An 18,427-nucleotide genomic window follows, 5' to 3' on the forward strand; every position below is an offset into this window, starting at 1 on the left:
TCGATCGTGGTCAAGGGGCCTAATCGCGATTCTCTGATCTCAATAGTCGGGATGCGGATCCCGCAAGGTCCCAATCGCAAATTACCGTGTAGCAACACTTGACCCGAATCAAGCTCAATCCCGATCAGGCCCGATCGCAATCAGAAATGTACGTGTGACACAGGTATTAGTGAGAAGCCTTTGCAGTACCATCTGGGACCCTACAAGATCATCTCACGTTTGGAAGCAGTGGTCCATGAGGCCCTACTAGACGTCTTTACGCAATCACAGCGGTGCCGCTCACGACCTGGAGCAGTCGATGTTGTGCGCCTCAAGCCATTCATCGCCCACTGACGAAGTTTAGAACATTGTTTTTTTGTTGCCCCGTTTTTTTCTTTACTATGGGTACATTTATTTTTGATACTTTTGTTTATTTACAGCATCGGGACGATCTTTAGGAGGAGGGAATTTACAGGTAAACTTGCTTATCTTGCTCGAATGACTGCTTTTCCTGGCTAACAAGTGTTAGACGTTAACGCTCAGTGTAGGATGTGCCTGCATGTATTTTCAAAGCGTACTTCACGGAAAATAATTCCCTGTCGCTTCCGAGTGCTCTTTTTTGAAATCTCTATTAGTATTTCATAGGACTCTTACAAGACGGATCCCACTAGAGTGCTCGCTCATGATGTAGTTGCATCTCTGCTGCCGGCTTCACTTGGATGTGATGCTTACGCAGACGCCGATTGTTCAGTTGATGCTGAGCCCTCTGCTGAATCCCCATCAGCAGGTGCGACTGCCTCCGATGGGGACGCTTCAGCACTCTTGTTTTCAGTGATGGGGACTTCTTCAGTTTCTGGCAAATCAGAAGTCACATTGAGCTCAGAGTCCTCCCCCTGTGTTGAGTCTGGTTCAATTAGCCAGGGAGCCTCATTGTCAGTTCCTGTGCCGAAATCATCCCCTATAACGACTCCTACCGGTGGACCCGCCATCTCCATTGTGATGCACAATATCAAGTTTGAGTACGGCACCTGAAATGACGAAATGAGAAAAAAATGGCACCCGCAATCAACCAATCCTTCGTTATTCACATTCGTGGTTCTCAATTTAAGGCAAACACAGCAAGTATTCCATGCATTTTCAAAGTTGCCAGTCATAACCCACAATTTCCCACTATTTCCACGAAATAACCACGCTGCCTCATCTAATTCATCGAAGCAACCTCAGAAATGTCCTGCGGGCATTACATTACGTACGTGTGATATAATCAATCATACGAATATTTCGTGTTTGTATTCAGTGCATAATATTAAGCCTCACGTTCTAAAATTTCTCCACAGATATGTTTTACACGAAATGGGACGTTCATTTATCGATATGTTAACATGGTGCAACGATATATTCTCCTAGCGCATAGAAATATACCGCCGATAACGGCCCTGTGAGGCCTTGGAGCACCTTACAAGGCATCTTGCAGGAAATTAGGGCGGCATTAGATGCCCGTGAAACTTTGAAAGCACATCACACATAGGGTAGCTCCTTAATTTCTTGAAATATCAAAACTGTGGCATGTTTAGTTCTTTGAGAATTTTGGTGTAACCTTTTACGCGGATATCCAAGAATGAGCAGTAGGCGAATAAACGATGAAGACGCGCTGTGGGGGATAAAAAATTGAATCAGGTTAATTACTCAAGGTTTCCTTTCATCACGCGGACTGGCCTGTGGTAAAGTAGCCAGCTGATACTTTGAAAGGTTTCTGTCAGTAATTTTTTGCGAAGGATGTAATCATACCGGCTCTTTAAGAGTTCGTTGTGAATTACTTTTATTGGATCCGTTACCCAGAAATTTAAACAGGATGCTTCCTTTATTTAAGAGACAATATTTGAAAAGCGAACTCACCATGTTTATTGCCTAAATGATTATGAAACCAAAACTGATATATCATTCTAAAACGCAATACTACCCACACACTTCAAATGTTCGCTACATGCATTCCACTAAACCCCCCGCCTTGCTATAGCATATGATACCGCTACCACGTTTTGTTTGCTCAGGGAAATTGGTAATTTGCCAAGGTTTTCACATCATGATCCTAACTACAAATCAACGAGCGCTGAGGGACTTGGCTTGGCACCTAGTTAACCAGCACACCTAAAGATTTTCCTGAATATCACTTTTAATATTATCCACACTTAGACCAAATATTTATACGGAAAATCTTGAGGACGACATAAGAATACGCGCATAACATTTGCCGCCGCTTATCGTCGAACTGAGAGCTTCACTGAAAAAATAATTCATACACGACAAAAAGAATGTTTTACTATACCAGTAGAAAGTGATCCTTGTACAAACCTCTTCTTGCGTCTTCTTTTAAACGACTTTGTCCTCTTAATACCATGCATTAAGTTATGTAGGCTGCCCGAAAGCTTCTTGTGCCTTCCCTAAGATGGGCAAAAATTTTCGTTTCTAACATGGCGTACAGCGTCAGGCTCCACGGGGTTACTAGTTAGATAATTGCTCCCTCCATTGTTGTACGGCACGTATCCTTCAATTGTTGTACTCTTAATAAAAAATACGAAACCGAAATGACCATGAACGCATATCCACACACTATACGGGGCGATATTTGTGCTTCAGTTGTTGCACAACCTATCTCACTATGACTGTCCACGGTTATGCGATAGCATGTAATCCCTATAACACAACGTACTGCCGCTGTTGAAATGAGATATGTACGCGTGCGCAGTAGGGGTGGGATTGCTCCTTAGCGCTTCACTAAGATCGCTCTCGGCTCCTTCTACTGCTGTCACCGCGTAGCCTGCGTGTGGCCTTCAAAATGCACGGTGTGCTGGTGCTTGAGATCACTGAGAAACACGTCATGCGGCAACCGGGCTCCTGTCTCGTGCTTTCTGGACACGCTGCGCCACCAAGCGGTAGTGAGGAGAAGTCCGCGAAAAGTCTCCGAGACCGAGAGTGGGGCGCCCCGGTGCCTACGAACGCTGAGAAATGCTGCCTCGTTTGCCGCACTCTCAGTGGCACATACTCATTGATTCCCATTGGCGAAGGTCTATCAAAGAGTAGCATATACCCGGTGCATTCATGGCGCAGCACGCGAAAGCATTTGCACATAAGGTGATCATCAAAAAGCACCGCATACTTAGTTCACTTGTGGCGCAGCCTTTTAATGCGTGAGGTTGCTATACTTGAGAAACTCGTGTGACGAGGGTTCCATTCTGCTCCACACCGGAGAACCATAAGGAATCTTTTGCATCTTAGTGAAGCAGCACACACCTACTGGTACATAACCAGTGACCCACGTTGTCATCAAAGAGGTTCATTTGTGACCTGCACGGACAAAGGGGCGTATACCCTGTACCCCTAGTCGGCGTCAAGAGTTTCAAACACAAGTACTTACGCACTCCCGCCTCAACAGAGACCCATGCAAGTGCGAAAGAGATTTGTTGAAGACCCGCCCGAATGTAGACATTGCCACATACTGAATGACAAAAGTTGGCCCAATGGTCTTATTTCGAGCCCCATTGTCTCAGCACAGCAGTCCGAAGCGCTACCCATACCCGTTCGACCACTGACTACCAAATGACCCAGATAAGCGGCAAAACAATTAGATACAAACTTGCAAACATAGATAGGTGACCCCCAAGTGAGTTATGTACCTTAAGAATGCTACCCATTTACAAATAACGCAGGGGAAGCATTGGTAAGTATACTGTGGCTTTTAAAATGTGTGTGCCTATTTCTGTTCGTTCTGTTGTGTTAGATATTACAAGCACTGCCAGATCTGGGCTGTTTTCTTTTTCTTCTATTATGTTTGGGAGACTCCGGTGTCTGTACAGAAAAGCATTTGTTAGGTTCAAGTAAAACGTCGCGGATTTGTGGCAGTAGAGAGGTAGCGCATTCACCAAGGGCACTACTCGAACGCTACTACAGCACTGTCAGATTATTTTTTTGAGATTATAATTTTACAAAAAAATTACGGCAGACGTAAACTCACTAGACAGTTATTAGGAATGTGATTAGCATTCTAGAAGCGTAGCGAAACGCGGTATCTTTGAGATCCTATTTATTTAGCAATCGTATTTGTCAATCTAAGATTTCTGTTGCATTCGTAAATGCAAAATACTCTCGTTTGGCTTCACTTTGCGAAAGCTCTCGCTTGCAAGGTCACCGATGAACGTGGCGACATTGCCCCGAATGCATGACGGCGATGTAGTGCCAAAGATACAATGGGGAAGAAGGAACCCTGCTAACGAAACAGCAATGGCGGTATATGGATGACGGCATGAAGACGATGATATGGTGATCCTTGTAATAATACAAAGTAGGGCTAGGCTATGGTGTAAGCCTTCTTCGTTATTCTCCCCCCTCGTCCGTTCGTAGTCTTCGTTAAGACACCTGTCACTTCTTCACAACGTCTACGTACACCCCCCCTCTTTGAAAACTTGAAATTATGGGCTTTTGCATGCCAAAACAACTTTCTGATTATGATGCATGCTGTAGTGGAGGACTCCGGAAATTTCGACCACCCGGGGTTCTTTAACGTGCACCTAAATCTAAGCACCCCGGGTGTTTTCGTATGTCGCCCCCATAGAAATGCGGACGCCGTTGCTGGGTTTCGATCCCGAGACCTTGTCCTCAGTAGCCCAACACCTTAGCCGCTAAGGAACCACGGCGGGTTCTTTGAAGACTCATCCCTCCAGGGATGATTATTAAATACGTTTCCACTAGTTGCAAACTCGAGCACGCCGTCATCGTTGACGTAACCAACTCTCTTGAGGACACTTTTTGCACCGCAGTTTGCACCATGTGATACGGTCCCATGTACACCTGTTTCGTACCCGGAACACCTTTTCTGACGAGTACTAAACTGGTCAGCTGTATACGGGGTATCCGCGTGTTGTGGTGGCGGTCGAACTGCCTCTTCATGTCCTCGCGGTATTGCTGGTAGGCTTCCGCAGTTTTCCGCTTCTCGCACAATTGCAGGCTTCAGCATTACCAAGCTGTTGATCAGCAGGGAGCACCAGTCTCTTTCCAAATGTTGCGAAATAGGGAATATAGCCAATACACCCAGTGTGCGACCGATTGTGATGAGCTACAGCGGCCTCAAAGCAGCACTTCCATCCGTCTTTGAAACTGGGATACATGGAAATAAACGGTTTCAAGTCTCGTATGATTCTTTCAGCCATGCCATTTCCTGCAGGATTGTAGGGCGCGCAGCGTCGCAAAACAGCTCGTTCCTTCGCCCACTCTTGCAGACGCTTGCTTACAAATGCTGCTTCATTGTCTGATATTACTACTTTGGTATACTTAAACATCTCTCGGCTCAGAAGCGCTATCACATTAATTGCGTCTCCCCTACCCGGTCGTGCGAGCACTATTCTAGAGCCCTGGTCTATTGCCACTGAGAAAGACTTGTTTTTCTTGTTCCTGTGGCCTTTTCATAGCTCTGCAAGAGCCACCCGGATGACTTTAAACGGTATGTCAGAATGTCGAGGTAGGACCATCTCGTCTGTTCTCTGAAAGTACTTGACATTGAGGCAAGACTGGACGTGCCGCTCTATGTCATCTTTCAAGTGTTTCTACCGGAAACTCTGAAGAATTTTGCGATAAGTTCGCGAGAACCCACCGTGCCCGCCAGAATCCAGGGATTCATGGTAAAATTCCAAGATTCGAGGCACCATTGTTTCCGAGACTACGAACTTTCCGTCATGAAACTCTCCAGTCCTTCAGTTCCCTCTCACAGTAGGGCTGCGCTGATAGCCTCTTCATCTGAGGTTACCGCAAGTCTCGAGAGTGTGTCTGCGTCCTTCAGGTGTTCTCCAGGTCTGTGACAGACCACCAAAACAAACTGCTGCAGTCCACTTACCCACCCCGCAATTTTTCCTCTTGGCTCTGCGAGGTTAAGGATATACGTTAAGGCTTGTTGATCGGTAAAGAGCGTGAAGCTCCTGCCATCCAGGTGAGGTATAAAATAGCGTACGACTATTAGGACTGCCAAAGCTTTTTTTCCAGAGTCGTCTAATTCAGTTGCGCTTTCGAGAATGTATACGAATAATATCCCACGACCTTCTGCTTCCGGCTCCGTTGAGAGTCTGAATCGCTCTGGTAAAGCACTGCGCCTGTGCCGTAATGAGAAGCGTCGGTTTTCAGCTCGAAGGGTAACTTGAAGTCTGGAAGCGTCTGAATTGGGTCAGACGAAATGATGCTCACAAGGCTTTGATAAACAGAATCAAACTCTGTTGTGCACCGAAATTACACATTCTTTTTGGTCATTTTTTGAGGCACTTTGTTTTCGTGGCCTAATCTCTAATGGAAGCCCGAAGATGCCCCGCAAAGTCGAGAAATAACCGCAAAGAGTGTAGGTCATACGGTTTCTGCAGTTTTTAAGATTCCTTCGACCGATTCCTGCTTTGTTGACTTGGTTTGGCCATCGAATACTCTACCTAGAAACACAAGTTTTCTTTGGGAATACTCACTTTTCTTATCATTGATCTTGAGCTCCGAGTCACTCAGTGCTTGACGTACTTTAGCAAGATGCTCTAAGTGCTCCCCTCATTGCGAGAGTAAATTATTATATTGTCGTCGTACAGGTTACAAAACTTCCAAGAAATGGGAGCAACACGCCATTCATCATCTTCTGTAACCAAGCGGGTGAGTTCTTTCATCCAAACGGGAGTAATAATAATAATATTTGGGGTTTTACGTGCCAAAACCACTTTCTGTTTATGAGGCACGCCATAGTGGAGGACGCCGGAAATTTTGACCACCTGGGGTTCTTTAACGTGCACCTAAATCTAAGCACACGGGTGTTTTCGCATTTCGCCCCCATCGAAATGCGGCCGCCGTGGCCGGGATTCGATCCCGCGACCTCGTGCTCAGCAGCCCAACACCATAGCCACTGAGCAACCACGGCGGGTAAAAGGGAGTCGATTATACTCATAGATGTCAAAAGGCGTTATGAAGGCATACTATTTCTTGTATTCTTCAGAAAGTGGAACTTGCGAAAATTCTTTACATAACTCAATACGCGAAAACACTCTGTAGCCACCCGTCTCGTCTATGATAGAGTCTATACGTGGCATAGGAAAAGGAAAAAGTTCTGTCTGATTATTAGTTTGCCGGTAATCTGTGCAGAGTGGGAGGCTTCCATCTTATTTAGGTGCAATTGTGATGGGCGACGCGAATGTAGACGTCGATGGACGAATTATTTGTGCATTCAACATCTTTTGAAGCTCGTTCTTCAGCCACATTCTCTTCTCCATTGACATATTATTTGGCTTTTTTGTCACCACTGTAGTATTGCCTAACTTAAATGGTACCTCAAACTTTGTAGTTGATTTGGGATATCCCTTCAAGCATAGCAATTCTGGGTAAAATCCCTTAACATCTTCACATGACGATGGATGCCGCACGCTCCATGAAGAAGAAGTCAAAGAAACGCTAACATTATGCCGCTTTTCATCCGTGGTTACTTCTCCAGTCCAGTAGATACTAAGGTGAAGTGCACTGATGGCTGGACGTAATAGGAGTAATTAATAGGGTACTCCGTCGAGTACTAGCGCCTTCGTAGCAACACTGTTGCTGAGACAGGATATGGTTAAACAAGTCAATTTGTCATGAATATCTCGCCTTCCATCGCATCCATGTACTTCCACAGCCCGTCCCTGTTGTACTTACTCAGTCTCAGCACTACGGACATGTATAATTGTGATCATTGCTCCACTGTCAACTAAGGCGCTCCTTTCATCATTTCCATCAGCAAAACAGATATATGCAAGAGGTTTGCGTGCGACAAATAAGCAGCTTCTCTTGGTGTCTTCAGGTGGAAGCCGAAGCCCTCTTTATTTAGTTTTTTTGACACAGCATCTGACTCTTCGTGTTGGCTTGAGCCTCCTTGGTCAGTTAAAAAGGACACAAGAGAAGCGGTAGAATTCCCGCTTGCAAGCGGGCGTCTTTCATCAGCTCGTGTGGCAGTTGGGAACCTTGCAGCAGGCATCATAAGCTGCTGCTGGGGTGTCGAGTCTTTCAGGTAGAGGTTTCGCAAAACCACCAGAAGTTCTTCAACCGTTTTGTACCCTCTCACTTGTATTTGTTTCTGAAGGTCCGGACTCAAACCATGAATGATAAGCTGAACCACAGAGGTCTCGAGCAAGGCTGAGTCAGCCAGCTGGAGTAGCGTCCTTTTCTCTTAAAAATAGCTGAGTGCGGGACCAGACCTGTACTTGAGTGCAATAGCTTTATCCCATAATCCCAAAAGAGCAGAGAAAATTCTCCTTCCACTCCGTCCATGGCTTGTTGCTGTGAGCTTTGACACGCAATTGGTACCAACTCTTGGCTATTCCTGAAAGCAATATTCGCATGTTTTTCACTTCATCTTTATCACTGTGCCAGTAGTTTTCATTACATACATATTCATAAACCGTTAGCCAGGACTCGGTACTATCGCAATTTCCATCTAACATGCCTGGCTTCACGTATTGTGGACTCGGCCTGATCATTCCCCTCTCAGTCACCTTTGCAAATAAATGCGATAATATATTTTGCTGTCTGTTCTGCTTCTGTTTCACTTCAAGAAACTTAGTGAGTAGGTTGACGCCACTGTCAGACGAAGCAAGGGTAGCAGGCCTCGTGCAGTTTTGAATTGGAGTCAGCACAAACTTCTCATAATCTTGAAGTTTCATATTCAGCTTCACTTTTTCTTTTGCAACTAAATCATAGTGAGGGAGCTTCGTTCTAGTGCTTATATAGGAGACAAATGCGTCAGTGCTCACTGCTTCCGCAAGAACTTGTTCCTCCTCATCTTGAGGCGTTGTAGCCAAGATTGGGATGCCACCGCGTTGATTTGCTCCAATGATGAATTCTACCCAGATCTTGACTTTAATGTCGACACAGAAAAGCTGCGGCTGCGCCAATGCGTAATAATGCACAGGAGGGTTAGGCTATGCGGTCAGCCATCTTCTTCATTCTCCCCCCTCGTCCCTTCGTCGTCTGCGTTAAGACACTTTGTTACTTCTTCGCAACGTCCATGCACAATTCTTCAGCTATCCTAGTGTTAAAACTACGACAGCGTGACAACAGCGACATGACGACAACGGGATGCCGGCCGATGCATAACTGCTACTTTCTGAAAGCGACGCAGCGACGACGATAGCATGACAAGGACTGCATTATTACGATTTAACGGCGTCAGAGTGATTACGACATAATTACGAAGGGCGAATGATATGGACGGCTTGCCGAAGGCGGCATGACGACCAAGAAATGACTCTACTGATTTGATGACTACGGTAAAACGACAGCGTGGGGATGACGACGTGGTGACAATCGTATAATGAAGACTATGGGACGACAATGGCATGACTTCAGTCGATTGGCGAAGCTGTATTAACGATGCTGCCATGACCATGAAGGCATGGCGTTGGCCGTATGACAACAAATACATGGTGGCAACGGTCTGTCGACGGCACAATGACGTCGATGCAACGTAGCATCGTCACGATTGAATGAACACAACGTAAATAAAAGACAAAGGCGGTTGACGACGATGGTCTGACGAAAACTGGAATACAATACTATAGGGATGACGATCGTAAAACAATAGGGCGAATATGATGACATGTTGACAATAGTATGACGGCGTCCGTGTGTGACGAGGAGCTTATGACGGAAATCAGATGACACTCTTATGACGATGGTGGAATGACTGCGAAGGCATCTTGACGACAGTATCACAACGAATGCATGAGGGCAACTGTATGACGATGGCATGAGAGCAGGATGACGACACTGGGATTACGATGTATGTAGGAAGCAATGTCATGAAGATGACGGCATGACGAGAATGGCATCACAACAATGCTACAGGCAAAGTGGTATCACGACAACGTGCGCATGCCTTGCAGTCCAAATTAATAGACAAATTGGGCTACTGGGTCGGCGTTGACGGTAGGACGAAGCTCTAATCGCGAAGCTATAATGATGACGGTGGCAAAACCACGACCGCATCACGAGCACATGCCTAGCGGCCCAAGCTAGTAAACAACTTGCCCTCAATGGGTCCGCATAAGAAGCTAGTCAGATAGAAATATAGATAGGCTCAGAACGATATATGAAGCAAGCAAAAAATGCAATAGCTATAATATTCCCGCTATGCAAGAGACGCTTAAGAGACTTGACGCAAAGGCAGAGGAATATGGCCACCTGCGCTTGGCATGAGCTAGTTTCAGCCTTGGTCTTTGGCTGCGCTGCTTTTATAAATACAGTGTAATTATTTCCTGCGCTTGCGTGTCACCGCAGGGGACATGTTGGTGGAAGTTTGCGGTCCCGTCCTCACCACGGAGCTTCTCAGCTGTCGCTGCATCAAGCTCGCTACAATATCTTCCGAAGATGAGGACTCACCAGCGTCGAGTATGACTCGTCTTATTGCTCCAGTCGTGAAGCTTCCCCATCCTTACGACCCTGGCAGTTTTCCCGGCTTGGACGCCACTGACGTCGAAGAGTGGAGAAAACTTTATTAACGCGCCTGCACTCATAACAGGTGGCATTAAACGTACATGTTTGCTAACGTCGTTTTCTCACCTCAGTGGTACCCCCCTTATGTGGTACCGAACCTACGAAGACGACTTCGCAAGGTGAGACGTTTTGAAAGAAACACTTGGCAAACTGTTTCGCGACCCCGTCGGGGCGCACCGTAGCAGCAAATAGGCACTTGCTACCCGTGTTCGGAGCCCCGGCGTGGCCTACGTCTCGTACATACGAGACGTCCTGGCTCTTTGCTGCAAAGCTGAGAAGATGTCTGAAACAGATAAAGTGGCGCACATTGAAAGAGTACCACAGAAGACGCCTTCAACTTGCTGCTTTTAAATTCTAATTGAAGCCATCATCAAAAAATGCGCTGCTTTCAACAAGCGAAGAGCCGACGTACCACACCACACATTGGGCACCAGCCAAATACCTCTGCTTCGTCGGCTTGTGAGGACCGTCCGCGCCAACCACTCCCATGTGACAACGTCACTCGTGTCATTCGCCGCGAGCTCGAGCCCGCCAATTCGCCATCCTACCCCGCGACGCCCCCGATTGATCAACAGCGACGATTGCTGTGATTGAAGCCGTTTTCCGATAGAAATTTTAAAACATATGTCTCAACTCCATAACCTCTTCCACCATGAATGCAGCGTGCGCTCTTCTCTCGCGGCCCTCCTCGTTCCTGGCAATCATTTCCCGTCGCATCCCGCTACCAGTCTGAATGGCGTGCCTCTGACGCAGGCCCCCCTGTTTCCACTGCTGCCTCATTTGGCACATCGCTCATCACTGCCAGAACCGATGGCGAACTCCCTCTTCTGCATAATACAGTGCATATTTCCTAACTCTGCCCTTACTGCTTCCTATGCTTCTCACCGGGATCGCACTGCCGTTAACGCCCTTGCTCCAAAGATTCGCAACAGCCGATTGCCGTGACCCCGACGTCGTCAGTCCCCTTCACCCCAGCGCCTTCGCTTCTCGTCGCCATCCATTTCCCTCACACCCGGAGAGAAAACTAGAAAGTGCAGCTTCTGTAGTTGAAGCTGTGGTATCGCCTTTGCCCTCTCATTCTCCGATAACATTGCCCACGGAGGATAACCTTCTCGAAGTTGACGTTAAAGGCCCCACTGTCACTGCCCTAATCGACACAGGTGCCTACCCCTGAATTATGAGTGCTGCCTTCCGAGGGCGCATGAAAATGCTTCTCGCGCTTGCACCGGCACCCATAGTTCGCGTTGCGGATATCGGTACTGTTCCTGTCGTCGGTATGTATACAGCTCGCCGTAGCATCGCTGGCCGCTTTACTGCTGTCCTTTTTACCGTGATTGCTCATTGCCCGCACGACCTAATTCTCCGCCTTACTTTCATCTCAGCCCATTCGCCTCTTATTGATTCCTCCGCCCGCACCCTCCACCTAGAACTGGCTATTTTTCATATGCTTATGATGCAACCTTTTGCCGGTTAGGCCCCTTCAGCTTTATCTGACTGCCGCCTAAATGATATCATATATCGAAGCGTAGTCTTTCCCACCCATTCATGATGGAGAGTATCCAATCTCTTCGCTGCCCGACATCGTTCTACTGCCTCTGAAATCATTATCATATATAGAACTGTCGTCCTCCCCTCCAGCTCCTGATAGAGAGTATATCTAATCACTCCGCCGTCCGACATCCCATTGCAGTATGACGTTACCGAACTTTACAGAGTTCTATCACGGCCAATCGCAGGTGCATGCCTGTCTTAAACTTCAGTTATACCAAGCAGATTGTGCAATAAGGAATTTGCCTCACCCAACTTGAGCCTTTAGCTTACCATCATCTCGCCGCTTTCTCACCCAGTGCTTCCTCTGAGCCTATCAGGTCTCTAAAGTCTGCCTCTTGCGCTGATCCCAAGATTCAGAAACGGATTACGGCGGACCTTTTACCTGCAGAAGTCGAAAACCTCTTTGTTTTCATACAGGAATGTTTTCGATGTTGACAATCGTCCCTTAGGCCAGACGCTTGCTGTCAAGCATCGTATAATACTAGCGATACTGTTCCTATTCACCGTGGACCCTATCGACTATCTCTGTCGGAACTCAAGATAATTCAAACTGAGGATAACAATATGCTCTATAAAAACATAATTGAGCCTTCATCGAGACCGTGAGCGTCATGGTGCTTGTGTGTTGATAGCAGCCAGCTGGACAAAGTGCTTAAGAAAGACGTGTACCCGTTGCCACGCGTCGACGACACTATTGACTGTCTCTACGGTGCCAGTTTTCCTCTACTTACATTCGATCTGGATGCTGGCAGATCGCCTTATTCATACTGCGGGCCAGAAAAAGATCAGGCAAAAGAGGTGCCGCAGAGGCAAGAGAGAGGCAAGAGAGGTAATCGCAGGACATTCGGAAGTCATTGTGCGATATTAGACGTTAACCATTACGACGATGTTGACGACGACGATGATTAGGCGCCAGGCTGGAGCCGTGTTACTGCTTCTTGTTATGGATGCAACGTTGCAGTTTGCTCGGGCTAGAAATGTGTTCACTTTCATCACTTTAATTTTTTTATTTTTCTTTCTGCAGTGGAAACTGTTTCTTTGAACCACAATGTTAAGGGCTTAACATGCACCAATTACTTACAACATGGCACCACTGGGGCTGTTTCTGTTTTCTACAAGTGCTAGTAATGCCAGCAGAGTAGGCTACAATGATACTGAGACGACATTAAACAGAAGCGACCGCGGACGTTTCATAAGTTACTTATACTGTATAATGGAAGGCGATCGCGATGTGTGGAATGGCAACACGCATCCTTTATCTGCTTTCGCACAATGTCGTACAGTGATGCACGATAGGCGCATTTGTACTACTTATTCCGTGCTTGAAAACTCTTGCCTCGTGATAGACGATACGTTGATGAACTATGAATGCATCACTTCTCTAAATATATGTGCTTCCTCAGATGGCAAGACTGTGTGTTATAGCGCACCTGTTGGTTTGAGCTGGAGGGAGTGGTGTCTATAACTTACACATTGGAACACACAAAATATTTCGTGTGATATTTTCGGAACAAGTGAAGCTATTTGTGACCGCTTGCCATGACGGGAAAATCACGCTTGGACTACTTTGAAAAACTGAACGACAGCATACATTAAAACCGAACGCTTAGGAGCCAATGCAGCTGCTTTGTTACTTTTCTGCAGATGCTATATTCACACCGTGATGTTGATCTGAACCCATACCTATCAACATGCAAAAGCACACTGCTGATAAATCTGCACAAAGCTGGGTAAATATTTAATTTCCGTTGATGATGTGCTATGTCTGGCTTGTTTCGTTTTCTCTGGGAGCAGAAGAAGAGGCCCAAAAAAGATTAACGTCTAAATTGTAGTAATCACTCCGTTTGATTCTCGTAACCTTGAACGAAAAATTAAGATGTAAGAAGTACCATCCTAATCTTACCGGTGTGCACTTCCTCTCGATTTGTACCATCTGTCCAATTTGAAAGCCAAGTGGTCGCGCTGAAACAAATTTTAATACACGAGGTCATAATGCGTCCTCATATTATCAATGTACTGTAAAAAAATCTAATTTCTGATTTCACACGTCTCCCTAAATTTTAATGTGTAACAATAATTCATTGAAATATAGTTTACCGTAACGAAACATAACCCACTTCGTAGCACACGTTTGACCTTTAATTCATTCATGCCTCAATGAAGTAAATGGCAGGGGAAAATCACCGACAATTACAATACCTGCTAATTTCAATTTTGAGTGTATATCTATGAGTGTTGTAATTTTGGGATATATTGGCTGGAGCTGACAGTCTGTCTCGTACGGCACGTTGCAAATGGAGCGAAGCGCCGCGTGGCTGTCTCGCCAATCTGGAGATCGCGAGAGCCAGCGCGTGGGTGACCCGTGGGCGCAATTCGTAGCACCAGCCGCCGACAGGCCTCACTGACGCCGCGCGCTACTCTGGCGCCATCTCGTTGCAGCCGTCACTGTAACGCCTTTTTCTTCTCGAGCCTTCGCCATGCCCTCCTTCTCTTTCCACCTAATGGCTCCAGTGGACCCTCTTCTCCGCTTTCCTGCTCGCGTCTTTCTATCCCCGCAGAGCTCCGCGCTCATCTTCGACAGTGCTCGTTCGCTCGGTTACGCCTTCGCCGACACCGACGCCCGCCATAGGGAAAAGCGCCTAAGAGCTGCGCTCTACAATTACTTATTCCGTATGAAATTGTCCTTGGTTCAGTAAATGAAAATACCAACGAGATGCTTCGCCTTCTTATGTGGTTCATTTTATAGCATGATGCCGATTGGAATAACTGAGACTTAGCGGTACCTTAAGAAGCATCTCGTTGCACCTCATTGGCTGATAACAAATGGTCAGAACTTAAAAGTGTGTCGCACCCGTGACTTGGATAACAGCTGCTTTTACTTTTGTTTTTTTCCGTAAAGATATTCAGAAACTTCTGACGAAACGGCCCTCTTATCGATGGGCCCGCAAAAGCAGCAAGAACTATTGTAACAATTTTAATAAAAGAACAACAATAAGCTTCCCATGATATGAAGCACTCATTTTATTCTGTAATTATCTAATTTTCTATTCTTCATACAATTCTATTAGTACGCGTGACACGTAGCATGACATTAAAATGCAAGCTTTGCGTCATCAAATCTTTCCTTCCACCTCCTCCCCGCCCACGAATGAAAGAAAGAAAAAGAAGGAAACGCTGATGCTGCTGAACCGTTACGAAAACCAAAAATAAGTTATTCTATATTAGAGCACGCTATACAATACTAGAGAAATACATCTACAATAACTTGAAGCTTACGGCGACAGCGTAAACTGCCCAACAGGTCCCCGTGATTTCAGTTGTAATAGTTATAGTGTTGAACGTTTTTACAAAAAAACTTGAAATGTTATCTCCTAGCATGCCTCCATTGTGGCTCTTTTTTGAAGCTCACTGGCTATGAATATCAGGAAGGAGCACCGTTCTAATAGGGATTTACTAGTTGCAATTGGTACATAGCGCGAAATTGTGAGTGCACACGCACAAACCAGTGCAAACGCCACGTTTGCGCTATTACACAATTGTCAACTCTTGACTGATGTGCGCGGAGTTGTCAGTATACAGAAATAAAAACCTTGTATTTTTATTTAGAGCCCTTTCGTCTTGGGAAATTCAAGCAGTAGAATTTTGCTTTCAGCTAAATCACGTGTTCCCAATAGAATCAAGAGCCAGTTAAAGGGTCAAAGGACAAATAGGGAAACCTAGGGCTACAATTTTGCTCATAAATAATGATGTCATCAGATGGCAGTCACAGGAACCATTTGGGTAGATGTCAATTGGTTTCACAGAAAACAGAAAGCATGACCAGCAATGGTAATACATTGAGAGCGTCCATAGAAGGACTGGCTGTCTTTGCGAGTGTCCAATCCAACAGTGGTATTGGCATAAAAAATCATTTGATTAAAGGTCTCTCTTACTTGAAAAGAAAATATCAATAGAACATACCAACCGCAAGTGCTATTGTGGAAAAATACAGCAATCCGTGAAATTGTAGCATCTTGAAAAAAAGCGAATAGATCGTTTTGCACTGCAACCAATTCGGTGCACAGATGTGGGATCTAAAGCAACACAGCCGTTATGATACGCGCCGTTTTATACCTTCCCATTAAGGGAGGCGGCTCTATGTAAAGGTCAACTTGCGTCACTTACAGGACTTGTTCAACGAGCGCAGACTTTCTACTCCATGTGCATGAAACAAAATTCTCTGCAGCACTTGATTGGCACTAAACCGAAAACAAAAACGCAAAAAAACTTTTTAAGGCCAACAATCTATCGGCGTGCATTCAAAATGAACCAATTGCAGTCTAAAAAGAAAGGAAAGAACCAGAGTACATTGTCAAAGCTCTTGTTATTTTACATCGTTCAAAACAGCCGTCATATGTGGAAAGGCTCCAACTCATTTCCTAGCGGAAAAGCCTGTCCAGTGAAGCCCTTGGGTTCTCTGGCATCCGATGGAGGCAATTATGTTTTGACAGCCGCATATTGAGAAATTTTTGTGGAATCAAACCTGAAATGGAAAGAAGATTGCGGAAATTCCACTTTGTAATTACCCTTGGTACTGTGCTGGAACCCGCTGTCAGAATAAAGCAATTATTTATTTCGTTATTGGAAAGGTGGAGTCGTTAGCCACTGAAGGTCACCGCGCTAACCTAGACACACTGTGGAGGCACCACCTCGAAGAAATAAATATTCTAGAAAGCGTTCACTTGAAGGCTCTACTGGAGTTAGTAAAGACTAGTACTACTGGGTTGCGTAAGCAGCAGGCAATTACTACGCTTCTCAAATAATTATTTTTCCACGGCAGAGCATTTGTTTACTACTGCGCTTCACGTTGTCTCCTCTGTGAGGCAATGATAGTGAGCACGTGGCGAGTACATACACAAAATAAAAACTGACAAATGGAAGCTGCGTTAGGTACATTTCACAAAAGTACAAATCAGTGTACAAGCCTATAGAAACAAATACCTCTGATCTCTAGGCTGGGGTATTAAAATCTCCTTATTATTCTTTTTCACGCTTCACATCGTCAGAGGTACGAGTGGAGCTTCGTCTTTTTTAGGAACAGAAACGACTGCATGTTAGTGGCGGATGATAAGAAAGACATGTAATCACAGCGGAAGCAATCACGAAATTACACTGGCCTTATGGTATAGAGAAACTGAAAAGAAACACTCGCACGAGATCTCATGCAAACTTTAATACACAAGAACATAACTGTCCTTGGTGCAACCTTGTAACTCAGTTCTACTTATTGGTTCATTTTTACGTATATAGATTCACATTTCGAGCCTATATAAGTGACCATTGATTCAATATACACTCCTGTATTGCATGCGCGTTGCTGTTGGTTACCGCAATTGCTATGATCGGATGTACATACGTAAATTCTATGACGTGCTACAGCAATTCTTATCTAATGTGGTCGCATCATTCACACATCACCGCCTTGCGCGTGCTTCGTGCAGCGATTCTTGTTGCTGGACTCACATCAACCGCACAAAGAAAGATTTGCATTACTTTAACTTCGGTTACGTTTGCCCACGGATGCATAAGTGTCCCGATTTGTGGTTAGACGAGCCGACCAAAGCTGTCGATAAAGTGTGACTATGACAACAACTTATGCAGGTGCTCAACAGCCATACTGCGTCTCGACGAAAGACAAAATGCAGATGGCGCTTGTCTTTAACTTGGCAACGTTGATGCCTATATTGTTGCCTAACAGCAATTAGTTGTACAATCAGTTATTACCATCAATTATTACATGACAGAGCTCTATAGAATCAATAATATTGCTCAGTGAGACGCAAACTTGTCATTTACTCAATCAAAACGCATGACTGACAGTGGCGCAAGGTCATGTACAGTGGCTGTATGAGTGTTCATTCGTAAAACTTTAGAAAATTCTTTCGAGGCATACATGTAGGATCGGCATTCAAGTAAGTATACGTGTCGTACGCGTCTCCTGATTATTTTATGTCGATACAGTTAGATATAGTTTACTATTCGTGTTCCGAGGAACGTTTTGCGGATCAAGACGGCCACAAGAAATAAAGTGTCAATGATTAGCAATATAAAAGCCCAAATCTGTGCAGGTAAAAATTTGGCACTGAAGTCTACAACGGAAGCTTATTAATGTAACTTGGTATTATCATAAGAGGAGTTCGCCCGTGTTTCACTAGTATCGTATGCGTCTAAATGATCGGAATAAATGACAGATCACAACACAGTGCACTTGAGAAATAAAAGAAGCCGTTCCCTGTAATAAAAGTATTTTAGTAAGATCGTTGAAACTGGGCAGTTGTTTGATGATGATACGGTAGAATCAGCGGTCCAGTTATCGAAGATCCAAGTG

General features: G+C 45.3%; 1 protein-coding gene across 1 annotated transcript; it reads right to left on the minus strand.

Annotated features, from left to right (window-relative positions):
- Positions 1-369: 369 nt before the first annotated feature.
- LOC142574238 (uncharacterized) lies at positions 370-16,127 on the minus strand. Its single transcript, XM_075683378.1, has 3 exons — positions 16,021-16,127; positions 13,964-14,022; positions 370-1,007 (listed from the first exon to the last, which is right to left on the minus strand). Exons 1-3 carry the CDS (start codon positions 16,070-16,072, stop codon positions 708-710), a joined length of 411 nt encoding a protein of 136 aa, XP_075539493.1. The 5' UTR covers positions 16,073-16,127; the 3' UTR covers positions 370-707.
- Between the last annotated feature and the right edge of the window lie 2,300 nt (positions 16,128-18,427).

Source organism: Dermacentor variabilis, chromosome 3 (assembly GCF_050947875.1).
Source record: "Dermacentor variabilis isolate Ectoservices chromosome 3, ASM5094787v1, whole genome shotgun sequence".
Classification (NCBI taxonomy): domain Eukaryota; kingdom Metazoa; phylum Arthropoda; class Arachnida; order Ixodida; family Ixodidae; genus Dermacentor; species Dermacentor variabilis.

What these genes read in the sequence shown, in the direction of transcription:
- LOC142574238 (XM_075683378.1), bottom strand. Translation starts at nt 16,072, where the DNA reads ATGCTACAATTTCACGGATTGCTGTATTTTTCCACAATAGCACTTGCG. An exon ending in CACAATAGCACTTGCGGTTG is followed by an intron (nt 14,023 to 16,020) that starts GTATGTTCTATT and finishes AATTTGTTTCAG; the next exon opens with CGCGACCACTTGGCTTTCAA. An exon ending in TCGAGAGGAAGTGCACACCG is followed by an intron (nt 1,008 to 13,963) that starts GTAAGATTAGGA and finishes TCGTCATTTCAG; the next exon opens with GTGCCGTACTCAAACTTGAT.